Raw genomic sequence first — 17388 nt, 5'->3', positions numbered from 1 at the left:
CCATCTAATTTTTAATAAAAGATATGTATTTAATACATTTTATTTATAAAGTGTTTTTTTTTTCAAGATATTATTTTTATAGAATCCAGAGGTACTAAGTTTACAGTCGGACTCCGTAAGAACGAACTCCCCTTGTAGCTCCTCTTTATAATGATTTTTTTTTGCACTTAGGGAGTAGAGGGGAAGCACGTTTAAGCACTTAACAAAGGGCGTAAGCGTTAAATTATTATGGGAACGTGTAAATGCCTCATAAATAAGCCGATTTTCCACACAAAACTAAGGAAGTTTACGAGGTTTACATGGTTACGAGGCATTTGCGCGTTTAGATGAATTGCATATACATACATACATACATATATATATATGTAATTTGTAGATTGTGATCTAAACTTATATACATTTTTATTTTCAGATCCAATAAACGGACTTGTATCTACTGCACTGATTATAAAATGAGTGCTGTTGTAAACTTAGACAACGCCAACAAGTTGTTTGTGTCATCTACTACCATAGTGATACCTAATACTAATAATAATAATAATAATAACGGTATGTTATAAACTTGTTACACAAACATAAACTAACTGTCATATCATTTTATAGTTATTGAAAATAAACGAATTAACAACAATAATGATGGCGCCGCAATCATCGAGATTGGTGAGTAATGAAAATTATAAAGTTATTTTAGATAAGAATGTTTGTATTGTAAATTTAAAATTGGGGGAAAAAATAGGTCGAAATACCGATGAAATGACCGAATATTGAAAGGGTGTTTTCCTGTTTTAGCTTTTTTGAAAAACCTAAACATTTCAGACAATTTATTGGCTTTAAAAATCGTGGTATGTGAATGGGATACTGTTTACTGTGCTGTAAGTACGCCTTGCTCTCTGCGAACTATTATTATTGCCTTATCTCAAACAGCTTACAAAGAAGTCTTATTTAAAAAGCCCTGCCCGAAACCGTTCTCCATTTTTTCGACTGCATAGAAGAGTTTAGAAGTTCGTACGTACAGCAAAAATTTAGAAACACTCATCCAATAGTGGCCATTTAAGGCCTTTTTAACGCGGTTTTTTATTCATAACGACGATATGTAACTGCCCATAAAAATTTAATTTTGCAAAAAAAAGCAAGTAAAAATATCTTGTCTCAATTAAAAAGGGCAAAAAGTCAGCCGATTGGGTCTATTTATTGCGTTAATCATAATTTCATAATTTCATAAAAGTAACAGGTGCGAGAATTTCCTGTTTCATATACACTTGTAGGCAACTGTACCAATTTTCCGGAAACGACAGTGATATGTAATATGGAATATTGTCGACAATTGTCACTCTGACAAAATTGTCGCAACAATAGCGACAAAACCAAATAGCACCGTCGGAAAGCTTTCACAGGAGAGTTTTGTAAATGTATTTAAATGGTAATTGCGCGCATTTCATTACTTTTCAATAATTTGAATATTTCTGAGAACTAAAATAATGCAAATGCAATTATTACATATGATTTTCATATAAACTTCATATGACTGGCGACAATTTAGTTAACGACAATTTTCAGCCCCGACAATGACAATTTGTCACTTTTTCAATGGAATTTCGCATGGAATTAAAGAGAGCTGACGATTGTTTTTATGAAACAAAACACCCACCATACTGTCGAATTGTCACTGACAACATGGAAAATGCCTGTCGTTACAAAATTATCACTGTCGCAACTTTCTTTGGTGAGCCACCGTAATATACATATGTATGTATGTGTGTACGAATTATTAAAAAATATAGCTTGTTAATCATACAAACGTGTTAAATGCAACAATAACTTACATATTTTTAGTCGAGTCATTGTGAGTATCGTATTATAACTAATCTAACCGCCCTATTCCCACACTACTGACAAAACTCAGCGGCTGACTATTGCTTTTACTACTGCGCCTAATACTATGCCGCAAATTTATTTTAAGCTGTCGTATGACAATTGTCAGTTTTATTGTTATGACCTACTGAGTAAGTGACAACGGCGAAACAATGTTTATATTGTGTTTTAGGCGCAGTAATTGTGACAATAGTCATATGATGAATTTTGTCAATGTTGTGGGAATAAAGCGGTAAATTGAAAATCAAAGCTCATGTCTGACTACACTGACGCACAAAAATGACCTTAATAAAAGTTAAGTGAATTTGAAAGGGTTATTTTGTATCTACAACCAAACCTGTAACTAATCCACATTATTAAAATAACTCAGTCATCCTCAGTTTTTTTGCAACAGCATTTAAATTAAATTTAATGAAATACGCTTAAAAACTGTATTTAATGAAGAAAAGTAATTTATTTAGGATTTTAGGGAATATTTGGCATCAGGGAGTAACTGACACAACTTCCACGTACATAACTTCCACGGGCCCATGGAATTAGTTTCCGCGAACATCAGACATAACTTCCAGAAGATTTCCACGAAAATCTCATGGAAGTTATGTCATGACTTAATTACTTATTACTATTTAGGAAAATTTATTAATTTATAATTAATTATTTGATTTGAACTACATACATAAGTGTACTAAGGAAAAATTGTAATACCATTCGAATAGGGTGCCCAGATGCGCTGATTCAATCAGTACATGTGCTGATTTTTAAGAACCCGAAATTAGTACGCAAAATCTACTGATTTTTTGAATTTGTACTGATTTTGTACTGATTTTTACAGTTAATAAATATTTTTGTGAATTGGTATAATTGACATTTACTTGAGGTTGACATGTTCAAAACTATGGTTTTTGACAATTCATACGTGTGAGCAGATTGAAATGAATTTATCAAAAGATGTCGCCTTGCAATTGTTTCGTATCCTAGCATTTCGCAAAATAACAACTGCTTGAATTCAACTCATCATAATAGTCCTTTTCTAGAGGTACTTCACATTTTGCAATATGTACATACTAGGAATGTTAATCCCGGGATCCCGGACATTCCCGTAAATGTAAAAATCAGTACAAACTCAAAAAATAAATAGATTTTGCGTACTGATTTCGAGCCTTTTTTAGTTCCCGAACATCCCGGGATTCTTGGCAAATCACCAAGAACAAATTTAAATGAGAGTTTAAGAAGTTTATCTTGAGCGACATATTGCATCCCACATTCTTGTAGGCTGTTAAAAGGTTGCTGACCAACTCTTCATAGTTTTCGGCTTTGTGGTTTCCAACAAAATTACGAATAATATTTCGAAAACATGCCCTTGCAGATTTTTCGATCGGATTAAGTTTTTCTTCAAACTGTTCGTCAGCCAATAGGTATCCAATTAGTGGCCCTACAAATTTCCCTCTTTTAATTTGGCATCGCTGATTTTTGGGTATTTCTTTTTATTCTGTTTTTTTTTTTACTACGATATTGACTTTTAACAGTTAGTTAGACTCTGGGGATCTTCTTAGGATGTGTAGAAACAACAATCACTAAAAATACCGTTTTAATGTCAATAATAATTTAACGTTAATTTATCAGAACCACATTTTGGTAAAAAAATACGCGTAATCACTTCAGTCAATTTTTAAGGAAAACTGAGGGTAATTGAATAAAACTAAGTATGAGGTTTATATGGGACTATTTAGGTATTAGTTTCTAAAAAACAACTTAACTTTGTTTAACAAAGCCACTGTTTATCAGTGTTATTAATGTTAAAATTATTCCTTTAAAATATTTTGAGGCAAGGAGGTAAACTTTTTTTGAAATAGCTTTTGTACCACAGGTTTATCTTTTAATTATTTATTTATTATTTACATAAATGTATTTTATTTTATTCTTCATTTTGCGACAGAGAGAGTGCGAAAAATTTAAAAAGCTGACATCTTGCAGAGTTAAATAAACACAAATAGTCCGCTGACTTTATAATCCTTTTTTTCCCCTTTCAACCTACAACGTTAGTTTTATCATTCATAGGTTCATTTATCTTAATAATATTTTTAATCATCTGCCACCCGAAACTTTAAAAACACTTCATGTTAACTGCTTAAAAGTGGCAGCGAACCTATCTGGAAATATCCAATAATTTCGAATCCTCCTTGTTTGCTGAATAAATGCATTCATACATTTGTATGTACATACTTTTTCCAAGATATAATAATTTAAATTAAAAGGCCATTTCATACGGGACTTTTGACAGCGGCGCACATAGGGACTACAAAAATTCGTTCCAAAATAAATCGACTACAAAAATGTTTACTCCATATGTATATGACAGACTTCAATGAAACTTGGTATTGAGGGATTTTCATTATCACTGATATCGAATATTAAACTAAATTTCCACAATTCACAATGGCGGATCCAATATGGCGGACGATTTCTTCAAAAATTTATAAATTTTTATGAAGCTTGGTATTTACTCCATGTGTATTTGATATGTATTTGATAGATTTCAAAGAAATTTGGTAATTAAGGATTTTCGTCGTCAGTGAATTCGGATATTAAATTAAATGTCCAAAACTCAAAATGGCGGATCCAATATGGCGGACGATTTATTAAAAAATGTATAGATTGTTATGAAGCTTGGTATCCAGAGCTTTTCGTCGTCACTAATTTCGAAATTGATATTTTATTTTCAAAAATTCAAAATGGCGGATCGAATATGGCGTCCCGAACAATAGGCGTTTCAATTTCGTAATCAAAGATAACGAGGATCTCTAAATACCAAGTTTCATAACAAACTATAATTTAAAAAAGGGGTCCCCTATATTGTATCCGCCATTTTGAATTTTGAAAATTTGATACCAATTTCGGAGACATTGACAACGAAATCCCCTGGATAGCAAATTTCATTGAAATCTGTCAAATACATATGGAGTAAACTTTTTTGTCCTCCTATATTCTCGATTCGTCCCAATAAACGACCCAAGAAAAAAATGCTCTATTTAATGAAGGCTCTATTTAATGAAGGGTTGAAGAGAAATTCCTGTACTCTTTGGAACTTTTTTTATAACTCTATCTAACTAATAAAAATTTCAAATTTGTTCAATAAAACAAAGGCAATTTATAAAATAGGTACTATACCCATTTTACAAAAAATGCAAAATAAAGTACTCACCTCACCTTGACCAAACAATTAGTTGTTAATAAGAATGAAATGACAAGCGAAACTATTTTATCATCGCTTTAAACAAAAAATTATTTAATTCCATGCACGATAGAAAACCCAACTTTACGCTTCTGCGGTGCGTCAAAAGTCAAAATTTGTGTGTTACATTGCGGACTGGTTTATAAGGAGTATTAAAAAGGTATGTGTGTTAAGATTTAAAGACTTCTGTTCTTCTATTTTTGTCGTCGTAATTAGTCACTTTGTCCTTATGTGCGACGACAGTAGAACAAAAAACAAATCAACTTAAATAAAGTTCAGCTTATTAAATTTATAAATCGAGCAACATTATCAGGTGGAATAAACACTAAAACAGGTTGTACATGTCTGTTTTTTTTTTTAATTATCCCAGAAAATAATGGCCGCGGCAATTTTCACAAAAAATGAAACAGTTGAAGGAGCTCAGCCGTAACGTGAAATATCTATAGATAAGGCTAAGAAATAATTGACCCGCATCAACATGGTTTTGTCTGTGGTCGTTCGACAGTCATGAATCTTGCTTCATTTTTTCAGTTTTGTATCTCATCGCTCAAGAGTGGATCTCAAGTCGATGTAATTTACACAGATTTCTCGAAGGTCTTCGATACTGTTACGCACAGTATCTTACTACATAAGCTGGAACGGTTTGGGTTCCCCTCAGCATTTTTATGCTGGGTTAGTTCGTATCTTTTCAACAGAATCTCCCATGTTGAAATTGAAAATACTAAGTCTTACGCTTTTATCGCCACTTCTGGGGTACCACAGGGTAGTATTATTGTCCCAATTCTTTTTCTTCTTTTTATTAATGACATTGGAAATCGTTTAAAGCACTCAAAGTTTTTACTCTACGCGGACGACTTAAAAATTTTAGAATCATTACTTGTTTGTCAGTCAGATGTTCTGTCTTTACAAGACGATCTTATAACTTGGCTATTTGGAGTACAAGAAATAAATTACCTCTCTATATTAAGAAATGTTTTCACATGACTATTTCTAAAAATCTAAACTTCATTAGGTCAACATATTCTCCTTTTTATGCAAGCCTTTCTACTGTTTTTGGATCTTGGAGTGCTGTTTGACCTTTATGAATTACATTAACCATATTATCCCTGAAGCCTACTCTAATCTAGCCTTTCTTCGACGCTATGGAAGGGACTTTAAAGATCCCGAGGATTTTTATTATACCCGAAATATTTTATTTAATTCTTTAGTACGTTCTAAATTGGAATATGCTTCTTTAATCAGGAATCCGATTTATTCAACTTATTCTAATAGAAATGAAGGAGTGCAGGGTAGATTTATTCGTTTTGCCCTCAAACCAATTAATTTCACGGCTCCTTTGCCACCCTATAGTGCTTACTGTATGCTAATAGGGATGAAGTCACTTGAATCGAGAATATCCAGTAATTTGCTGATGTTTGTTTATGATATCATTGCTGGTCTCATTGATTGCCCAGAGCTACTTGAGCTGATAAGCTTCAATGCTCCGCAACGAACACTAAGCTTTCAGTACCCGTTTGCTAGAGCCCTCATTGAATTCAATCGCATATTTAGTAGCCTTGATTTAGATTTTGCACTCCCGAGATCTCGTTTCGGCTAAATAATTTAATCTTTATATTCTTAGTCATAAATGTTTAGTTAAGTCAAACTTGTGAATCTAGTCTGTAAGGACTCAATAAATTAAATGAAATAAAAGTATCACCCAAGCCCTGTGTTTCTAAGTTCATTTTAGTATTTTTTGTTCGGCGAGAATGACCAGACGGCATAATATAAGTATGTAAACGCGAACACAAGGATAAAAAGGATTAAACTTCACCTGGAATTCCATTACACAGCAACTTGTTCGATGAAGAAAATTGACTAAGTGTTTGAATCGACCAATATCGTTTAGGCGCCTTTGAAATCTGTATATAAGCGGGTTTCCGTTTTGCCTTTTACAGTAAAAAAAAACATAAACAAAAGTTTATTTTCTTTAAAGTGTTCTTACACGATATATATTTCCATCTGTAAATGTGCGATTTCAATACGCGTCTAGACTATGTAACAGAAAAGCGATAAAATTTCTTATAAGATAACAAAACATCTAAAAAATTCACACATTTATTTATGTTTCCTTCCTTTTCTACGAACACAGGAAACAATTCGCAAGGTAAAAATCCAATGCTACCACCGCTTGAGAAATTTCAACCGTGTTTTTTTTACTCGTAATTACATTTTTATTTCCTGTTTACTGCATACGGCAACACTACGGCCAACAGCTGTTTGCTTGTTGAACGAGTAGCAGTGGCGAGCTGCATTTCCAATTGGACTAGTTACTTATCATTTGTTTTTTTCTACTTCTCGTGTGCGGTAGTGCAAATCGTGAACGGTGATTCGCTTGTATATTAAAGTATTCCATCACTGTGTTGTTTTTTTCCAGTTTATAAACTGATTACGGTCCGCCAGTTCCTTCCGATTACGTTAACTCTTTGACCATTTTGTATAATTAAGAGCAACGAAATCTTATAACTAAAAAAGGTGGATAGATTGTGTTATTGGCAATTCAATATACAGAGAGTAAATATGAATGTATTTATGTGCATGCATACAAAGATACATAGTATATGTATATACATACATGCATTCATATGTATATGTAATGACAGTTTGCGGCATTAACAGTCGTACTGTAGACAAACGATAAAGAAAGTTTCTTTGTTACTACAGTAGATCAAACAAAAGTTACTTCAATTTGTCCTTATTTTTTGCAGATAACGCAATCGTTGCCGATAACGAACGGTTCAACAAAATGGCAAATTTCGAAGATGTGAGTGATTTGCAATTTTGTTTTTTATATATTCTGCGATAGCGTACATATTTACATATATGTTAATGTTAATACGTGTAAAAGAATATGAATTTAATAAAATTATAATTTTGTATTTCATTTGCATATTTCTTTGTGACATTAAAAAAAAAATACACACACCCAATGTATGAACTAAACAAAACTACCTGGAAATGAACATATCAAATAAAGATTGTGCAAAGATGTCGCACCGCGTTCGCCAGTGGAAAAACAAAAGACGTGAATTTCAGGTGAGTCTTAACGAAATTTTTACTTTCAATGAGTTATTGAGCGTTAAGTTAATACATTTGTACTTGATGAATAACAAAGTTCATTAATCGACCTATTTAAACTATCGTCAGACCAAGCTTATCTAAGCATAAGCGAAACTAATAAACTAATGGCTTAAAACAAGTAAAATAGCCCGAAATAATAAGTGTATGTATGTATTTATTTATTATTATGCACTCAATGTGGAATATTCAGCCTTATGGTGCGGCGTAGTAAACCTAAAATCAAATTATTTTAGCCATATTAATATGCCCTCACTTTGCACAGCCATCACAGAGTTTAAAGAAAATGTAAACAAATTTCTTTAATATGTAACAACATGCTGAGAAATGCGGTCAAAGTATTTTCTTATGTATTATTTATGCTTTTTGCTTTACTTTAAGAATTAAATTTTGTCAATCGAAGCCTTTAGCAATCATGACAACGATATAGTATATAGGGTCAAAATTCAAAATTATATTGTTTGCAACTTATGTTTATTTATTTATTTTCAATAATTTTCATTTAAAATATAATTCAATCTACATATGTATAACAGAAACAACATAAGTACATATGACGCCATGAGGGCCAGAGTAGCCTAACTGACAGTTGAGGTGCACCATAAAATAGATTACTGGAATAGAAACGGCAATAGCCCGAGGCACGCCCTTTTACTATTATTTTAATAAAATATGTAGCATCGCGTAGGTGCAATGATCTTTTTAGTAAAGACCGCATTTATTTTTCATATTACTAAAAATTTTTTTTGTAGATAGGCTCCTCTAGCCCTCATGGCCTCATATATAAATAAAAGTTTGAAAGCTTGCACAAATTCCACAAAAAGTAATCCAACTTCAAAATATGTCCATCAACAACTTTTTATCAGACATTTTTTCGGGTAGTATGTAGTTTCTTTTTTATTGTTTATTAAATTTTTAAATAAATTAATTGCCATGAGTGAGAAATATGGAAATACATTTAGATACAAAAAATATTTTTTTTAAAAAAAAAAAAAAGAATAATTTTCGGGACTCGAACCTGCTACCTTCGGATGGCTAGGCTAACACGTGCGCATTCGGCTACTCCACATCCATCATCGACGCTGCCTATAACGAAATTGTTCAATCATTTTTCAACTACCTTTACTATAAATTGCATAAAAACGTTTATTAAAAATTTTTTTCCGAACTAAAATCTCAATTCATAAATAAGTGATTTGTTCAATCTACAATTGTAAGTAAATGAGTTAAAGTATTTGGATTAAATATTTTTCAAACATCGGGCTTACTGAGGTAAGTTTTTCGTAAGCTTGCCCAAAAGTATTTTGTTTATTGGGACGTATCCTAAAGATAATTTTGCTTCATTTTACTTTTCCTACGCTTATCAAGTGGTACAAGAAAAACTGGTATCTGCTGAACCACAATATTCGTAGAAAAATATGTACATATGTACATACATACTTCCCTATGTGCACGATGTGGGTATGTAGGGGCCTATACCTATTGCAAAATTACTTGGTCTACATGCAACAACGTATTGCGCGCAAGATGGTGCGCGTACTGTATGAATATTGTTGACTATTGCATGATTTGAAGTTTTGTTGTTACATATTATGATTTTTCTTTGCGATTGATGTAAGTATGTACAATGTACATAATAATAATAACAGTTAGATTGCCGCTTACACAATATGTCAGTGTTTGGCCGAGCTTCTCCTCCAATTTGTGGCGTGCGCTTGAAACTGTCACACAAAGGGGAGGTACCTATAGTTTTACGCCGACTTCGAGCGGCGATTGAATTCTTATGAGAAGCTGTTTTTCATGGCTGAAATAGACTCGGAGGTTTGCCATTGCCTTCCGAGGAGCGACCGTTATTAGACAATTTTTTTTATTTTGTCTCTATTTTTTGATGTTGGTCGGAGACTGAGCGCAAATTCAGGCCCTGCGGAACGGTAGCGCGCACTGTTAACCATACGTACATATCAATTTCGTAATCAAGTGTTGATTATTTTCTTTCATTAAGCTTAATCGCAGATTTAATAGCTGTCCAAAAATCACAGGGATAACCGCCAAAGTCTATTATATAGGATAAAATTAACTGGTTACATATAACAACTTATGTATATACATATTTGTGTATATACATATTTATACACTATATGTGTTACACATACATACACCATATGTGCTACAAAAACTTGCAAAATGGTATATCCATATGTTTAATATACGTACATACATACATACATATCGCATACCCTCCTCAAAAGAAACAAAATTCAAGAACAAAATTATTATTAATTATTAATTAATACGAAAAAAATTTATTTTATTTTATTTGATTATAAAACCAAATTGATTTTTTACCTGTTTAAGCGCATATTTAAGAGCAACTTTAAATGTACAAACATGTGTATAAAGTGTTTTTTTTTATCAAATTTAATTTTTAAATTTATCTGGTATTCTTTGTAACACAGTTAAACAGAGATTATACGATTTATATAAAGTAATAGCAGGAGTACAAAAACAAAAATTTACGTGTATTTTGTTTTTTCTTTGGCGTCATAAACTGTCAAAATCTGTAAGAGTGTGTTTGGAAATTCAAACGAAATTTTTACATTTGACATTAGAAGCCTTGTGGCGAAACACACACACAAAATCAGCTGATCTAGTAACACCACCTTATATAAATTCGTGTTAATTTGTAGTAACCTGAACTTTTGCTTCGACAAAGTTACAAAAAAAATACGTAACTAGAGTTGCCAGATTGGATTTTTCGCCTTGAGATTCAGGGGCTTCCGATCGAATCTCGGTGCTCAGGGTTTGCCATTAAAATCTCAGGGTTTGGAAAAAATTTTAAGTATTTATACGTTTTTTTCATAGAAAAATTACATTTTTATTCCAAAGAAACGTACATATCGCTAGCTTTGATTGAAAAGTTGCAAGTCCCTTTTTTGTGAAAATCCATATTTTAATAAATTACCTTGTTTATACCAACACATAAAGCGCTTTCACCCAGTTCGTTGTGATTCAAAACGCAAGCATAAACCAACTTTCAATACGCTCAGAAATTCGAAAGTGTATTGACTCGAATTTGTTTTCAAATCGCTTTTTTATTTCTCACATCGGTTAGGAAACTGATATAAACACATCACTCATTTGATGCGAAGTGAAAAAAAGGCTGGTTTTCTTTATACAGCCCGTTTTAAATTTGAATTATTATTATAACAAATTTGAATTCTTGTTCGCTTCCATTTCGCTACACCGCGCAAATAAATAATTTAAGAAATATCGAATAAAAATAATAAATTTTGTTTACTTTTGAATACGGTTTCAGTGAGTGCGCCATAACGACAAAGGTATAAATGCTCGAAAGAAATATGTGTTGAGGCAAATCAGCTTTTTGATGCCATTTTTCAATCTCGGGGTATGGGCATCGGAAAAGGTGGTTACCCTATACGTAACCACTGTAATAACACGCGAAAAATTTGCATTTAAATGACTTTCAAATTATCTTTGTACAAGTCAAGGCCAAAGTTTAACTGTCATTATCAACTGGCGATGTCCACCACAACGTGCATACATACATAACGCATATACCAGCTTTTAATTCTATTAAACTGTTACTATTAGACATCGTTAACTGGCATATTAAATTGTGCATTACAGTTTAAATTGACACATATACATATATGTATGTAAATAAATATTTACGTTTTATACTCACATATGTACATAAGTAAGTTATTTACTTAAATTTTAATTGACAAATGTCGGAATACAGGTTATACTCTAATAATACTCTGCTAAATGTTTTTATAATAAAAAAAAAACCATAATTACCTACTAGATTTTTGCAATAGTAATGAGTTTAACGCGATCGTGTTTAGATATATACACATACATACATACATATGTACATGTTTAGGTTTAAGTCATTGCAAAACTGGTATTTCAATAAATAATTTTAATTGTTTCAATGTACTTTATAATAATGGTAGTTTATATGCACGTTACGCAGTTTATAAATAACTGAACATTAACCAACATCTTGCAGGTCCATTTGAATTTTTGCACTAACGTTCATACATTGTATGTATGTATGTATGTATGTATTTTATAAAATCAAAACTGCAGACACATGCAGATTAAAATATATGTATGGATTTATGTTTACCGAAATACAAGTAATCAGTTGCACCTGGACATATGTACATTAGGGTGGTCCAAAAATGCATGTGAAAAAGTAAAATCGGATTTTTTATGCTCTCACAGCCTAGGATTGTTCCATACCGAAAAAATATACCCAAATTTTTTTATTTTGAAATCAAAAAATATTTAGAGGTCGCTCGAAGCGCCCAAAGTTTGCCACGTATTTTACATGGGCAAAAACAACTTTTCGTAGAAATGGTATAGAATAGTTAAAAATTAATATTTTTCTTATCTGCAGGAGATTCCCAATAATAATACCACATTGTTTATTTAACCATTTTTTCATTGCAACTATAGTTTATAGGTCAGCCAAAAACCAACAAAAATCCCGAAAAATGCAATGGGGCGACCAATAAAAAATCGTTAGTATTAAAAAAATGGTTAAATAAACAATTGAGTGTTATTATTGAAAGTCTCCTGAAGGGAACCAGAGTTTTCCGGCCACAAATATTGACTTTCAAGATTTCTATACCCTTTCTACGAAAAAATTGATTTTTCCCATATAAAAATACATGGAAAACCTTTAGCGCTTAGAGCGACCTCTAAATATCTTTTGGTTTCAAAATAAAAAATAGGGGTATACTTTTTTCGATATAGAACAATCCTAGGGGTGAGAGCATTACAATTCCGACTTTGCTGTTTTTGAGCCACCCTAATGTACATACATATGTACATTAAATTACTCTTACATGTATTTACAGTTGTATGTACATATGTATGTAGCTATGTAGTTAACAAATCATGGTTGAACTCTACTGATAGCCTATTATTATTACAGATACATAGATATTTCTATGTACTCATATGCACAAATAATTGCTTACATACATTAGAGTGGTTCAAAAACACTCTTTTTGGAAATTCATAAACGCTACATCAAAATATTGTTATTTGTGATAAATATTTATTTTATTTTGAAAAAAAAAATTTTTTAGAGGTCGCGCCTGTCGGTTTTTTATAAAAACGCTGATGTTCTCAATTTGTTTATGTTCGTGAGATGTTAAAATGTAGCTAAAAATATGGTTTTTACATGTAATTACTCTGGTATTATTGGTACGGTGATCAGTTTTCTGTTGAAAAAAAAATCAGGACATTTCTAATGCATGGAGTCCGAACATACAATTTCGTTTTTAGAATCAAAATGCATAATACAGTTTTATCTAAAACAAAACAAAGAGAAAAAAATTTAAAAATGTTTATTATTTCTTTAAGAAAATATAACTTACTACTTAAAAAAAAATCTTGTAAATCAAAATTTCAAACATTTATGAAAATTCCACGAAGTTTAATAAATGTTCATCACAATTTGAAACATTTTAATCCGATTTTCTACAATTATTTTGTGTATGCCATTTTGTAGCGCATTAAATTTTAGTAAGTAAAGTGCAAGTTGGAAGAAGCTTGGACTTACCGTTGATTTTTGGCAATTTTTTGTTCGGGCATTTTCTTCGATACACAATAGCTTTGTTCCACACGCTTTCAGGGCTGTTTCGGTAATTAGAGCGTAAAAATAAGTTACTCTCTCATAAGTGTCAACACGTGCCAAAAGTCCCTGGAGCATGAGGGACGAAAAAAACCACATTTACTGCCCGGAATCAGCAAATCAGCTCTAAACAATGATTTTATGTGTATTTATCTTATATGGCGAATAAAATTAGTAAATAACTACACTTTTCGAAACTTCTGTTGTATTTTTAATTTCCACAAGAGCTGTTATGGCAATTTAACTTTTTGCACGTTTGTGCCCGGAAAAAAAGTCCAGGCTGTTTCGGGCACAAAGAAGAAGACATTTACGATCCAAAAGTGGAACGCATTCGCTCTCTATTGCCCATTTTTATAGCGCTGGATCCCGCGGGCTCGTGTGGAACAAACAGCCCTGCCAACTTGGCACAAACCGTGCCATTTTTGGCCCTATTTTACACCAAATGGAACTTAATTTTTCAATTTGGCACAAAGTGCCAAAATGGCACTTTTCAAAAATAGTAATATTTCAATACATTTTTGTCAAAAACTTTGCGTGTACTTCTTTTTTTTTAAAGTAAAATTTTCTAATAAGATTATCCAACTGGTTTATCTTATTTTGGCATTTCACTTTTGTTTTAGAAATGTGGTTCTTATTTTATTGAGAAATGGGAAGGATTAAAAAGGATGGCACCATTGGATTGGCCCTTTAATTTTTTTATTTGGCACATTATGGCACTTTTTTATCCTCAATATGGCACCTCATAGCTAAGAAATCAAATTAAAAAGCTCAAAATTTTTATGAAACTTGGTCGAATTTTGATAATTTTTTGTACAAAGTTTGAAATTTTGACATACATGGGAATTCAGCATAAATATTCTCGAAAGCCAAAATGTCTCTTCCCTATTTATATTTTCGCCACTCTATCTACAGCTTATGTTTTTCATATCCATGATTTGTTTGAAGGTATTAGCATTATTTTTTATAATTTTAATAATTATATTATTAATAAGGATGATGGCTATGTTTATGGCACCATTATATTCTATGTCCTTTGTGATAAACATGTGCTGCCTCGCTTGTACGAAAAATAGTTTTTGGGCCAGAGTACGGGAGTGTCTTAATAAATGAATAAAGGAAACACTGAAAATCGGGACTTAATCGGTACAAATATGTAAAATTGAAACTTTGAAAAATATTCAGCGGGACAATTTTCTCAAAATCAGTACTATCCCGCCAAAATCGGTACTAATGGTTACCGTCTCTTAATTTCCTTAGGCAGTTAGAATAGGCCTAGTGTCCGAAATTGTGCATTCGAAAAGAAACTACTAAAATTAAAATGTTGTTATTGAACGACTTACGCATTGTCATGGGTTGGAACTCGATATCAGTAGGTTTCTGAGGTTGCTGATTACGAATCTGAAAAATTGAGAACATCGGCGTTTTTATAAAAAACCGACCAGTGCGACCTCTTAGAAAATTGTTTGGTCATAATAAAAAATACGTTTGCCTTTTTTATCACAAACAACAATTATTTATGAATTTCCAAAAAAAAAAGAAGTGGTTTTAGTTAAACTTTATAGAATGGAAAATAGTAATAGGAAATAGTAATTGGGGATTAATAATATACTTTTCATTTGATACCCATATTATGAGGTTTTATTTAATTTGTAACTAATTTCGCGTAGGTGACAACCTTTATATCAAATGCAAAGAATTATTTGATTACAAAATTTCAACTAAATCGTTAGAGCCGTTCCCGAGAAGCCTATGGATATACACATAAGTAACTATGTATGTATACATAGTATGTATGTATATACCTACAGTGTGGTGGGCACATAATAAGGGACATGACTTCTTTGAAAAATTTTGAGAAACAATTTTTTCTTTCGATTTTTTTTTCTACAAAAAATGTGGTTCATACTGCAATGAAAACCATACAACTCAATGTTTTAAACCTTAAAAAAATATGTATTAAAATTTACAAAATTAAAAAAAAAAATGCTCACACAAATTTCAAACTTTTTAAACAGAATTTCTAGAAAACAATGGGGCATGAAATTTTATAGCCTATTCAATTTTAGTGCAAGTTTAGCTCAAAAACCTCGTCGATTTTTGAGTTTTTTTGCTGAGGTGTTAGGCATTTCGCAGTATGCTCGAATTTTTTTTTTAATGGGATAAAGTGAGCAATAGCTTCAGCACTATTTTTGAACTAGTACAAATCTATTTTACATGTACTTACATTTAAAATTAAGCAAACGACAAGATAAATCATTTCAATTTATGTGTTCTCAGAAAAATATGTATATCGGCGTTCTGCAAAACCTCGTAACTGAAATTTGTGGCAAAAAGATATTTGCTCACCGAAAGCTCCTGGCATCAAACCCTTATCCATTCATACTAAAATATCGATACTTAGATATAGAAAGAAGAGATAATTAGGGATAAAGGAGAGAACCGTTTTGAAATAAGGCAAGTTTTAGCCTCTCCTATCAAATTTTGGCAACCTCACATGCGAGGGTTTATCTTTATACGCGGTTTTATATTTTCACCGACGATATCTAAGTATGTAAATGTGAAAGCAATAAATTTCTTAAAAACTTCAAATAAGTTGAGATGGGTGCCCTTATTAGACAAAAACTAAAATAACCAACTCCAACTGTGTTGTCTTTATACTTTTGCAAAGTGCTATGTATAAGCAAAAATATTTGCTTCGTTACTGATTTCTTACTCACGCCTCTATTTATGTACATATGAATGTTTAGTACAAATTTGCTTAACTTAAAACAAAAAAAAAAAACTCAAAATTTTGACCAAAATTATTTTCAAGATATTCGATAATTAAATCAGTCAGCGTGAATTAGCAGAGATTTCGCATTTCAAACCTAACTAACGGAAGTATTATAGAATGTTGTGTGCTGCTTTTTGTTCTTGTTGTTTTTGTTGTCATTCTACACTGCCGCATCTCTTGCTCAAGGTTTGCAATTAATGTTTTCAAGATTTTCAGAAACTTTTGAAAAAAAGGCACGATTGATGCAAGAACGTACATACATACATACACACAAACGTATTTTTATACCCAGTTATATTTGTTTTTGTATATATGTATGTGCAAACTATGCGTGTGCGTAGATACTAAACTATTAAATTTTAGCACGAGTATTTATTGACATATAAATACTAGGTGCATGCGTACGATTAGAAGTAATGATGATGATGAGATGGCGCCGTTAATGGTATGCATTTTTCGAATATGATTATTAGAATCGAGATGATTTATGCGCTTATGTATGTATGTATGTGTAATATAATATATAGCATAATTACATATCTGTTTTCGTATGTATAGTGCGGCTTTGCCTTTATCCTTTAAATGACAAGGCGTTTTTTGATGAGACTTAATAAGAATATTGACTTGCTAGTATCGGAACTATTATTCGCTCGTCTATTTGCCAAAAGTTCTTCAACGGCTCGGCACTAGTGAGTCATTCGCAATGCTGCGAATGCCGCA

The 17388-nt window shown here is 31.9% G+C and overlaps 1 protein-coding gene across 11 annotated transcripts in view; it reads left to right on the top strand.

The window, feature by feature from the left end:
• Positions 1–17388, top strand: part of LOC118742760 (aldehyde dehydrogenase, dimeric NADP-preferring) — a 92943-nt gene that overhangs the window by 58726 nt on the left and 16829 nt on the right. For 8 of the 11 annotated variants that reach the window (XR_004993393.1, XM_036475078.1, XM_036475079.1 and 5 more), the window contains 4 exons: positions 413–549; positions 604–660; positions 7852–7907; positions 8121–8179. Coding sequence is in view for 10 of the 11 variants with exons in the window: in XM_036475078.1 (XP_036330971.1) it covers positions 453–549; positions 604–660; positions 7852–7907; positions 8121–8179 (269 nt within the window). In the remaining variant the exon portion in view is untranslated. Of the gene's footprint in view, positions 1–412; positions 550–603; positions 661–7414; positions 7619–7849; positions 7908–8120; positions 8180–17388 lie in introns of those variants that run through there. The other 3 variants (XM_036475084.1, XM_036475086.1, XM_036475085.1) reach the window with 3 other exon arrangements.

Source organism: Rhagoletis pomonella, unplaced genomic scaffold (genome assembly GCF_013731165.1).
Source record: "Rhagoletis pomonella isolate Grant_MI unplaced genomic scaffold, Rhpom_1.0 Rhpom_scaffold_00007, whole genome shotgun sequence".
Taxonomy (NCBI): Eukaryota; Metazoa; Arthropoda; class Insecta; order Diptera; family Tephritidae; genus Rhagoletis; species Rhagoletis pomonella.
This window is presented reverse-complemented; position numbering and strand designations above follow the sequence as displayed.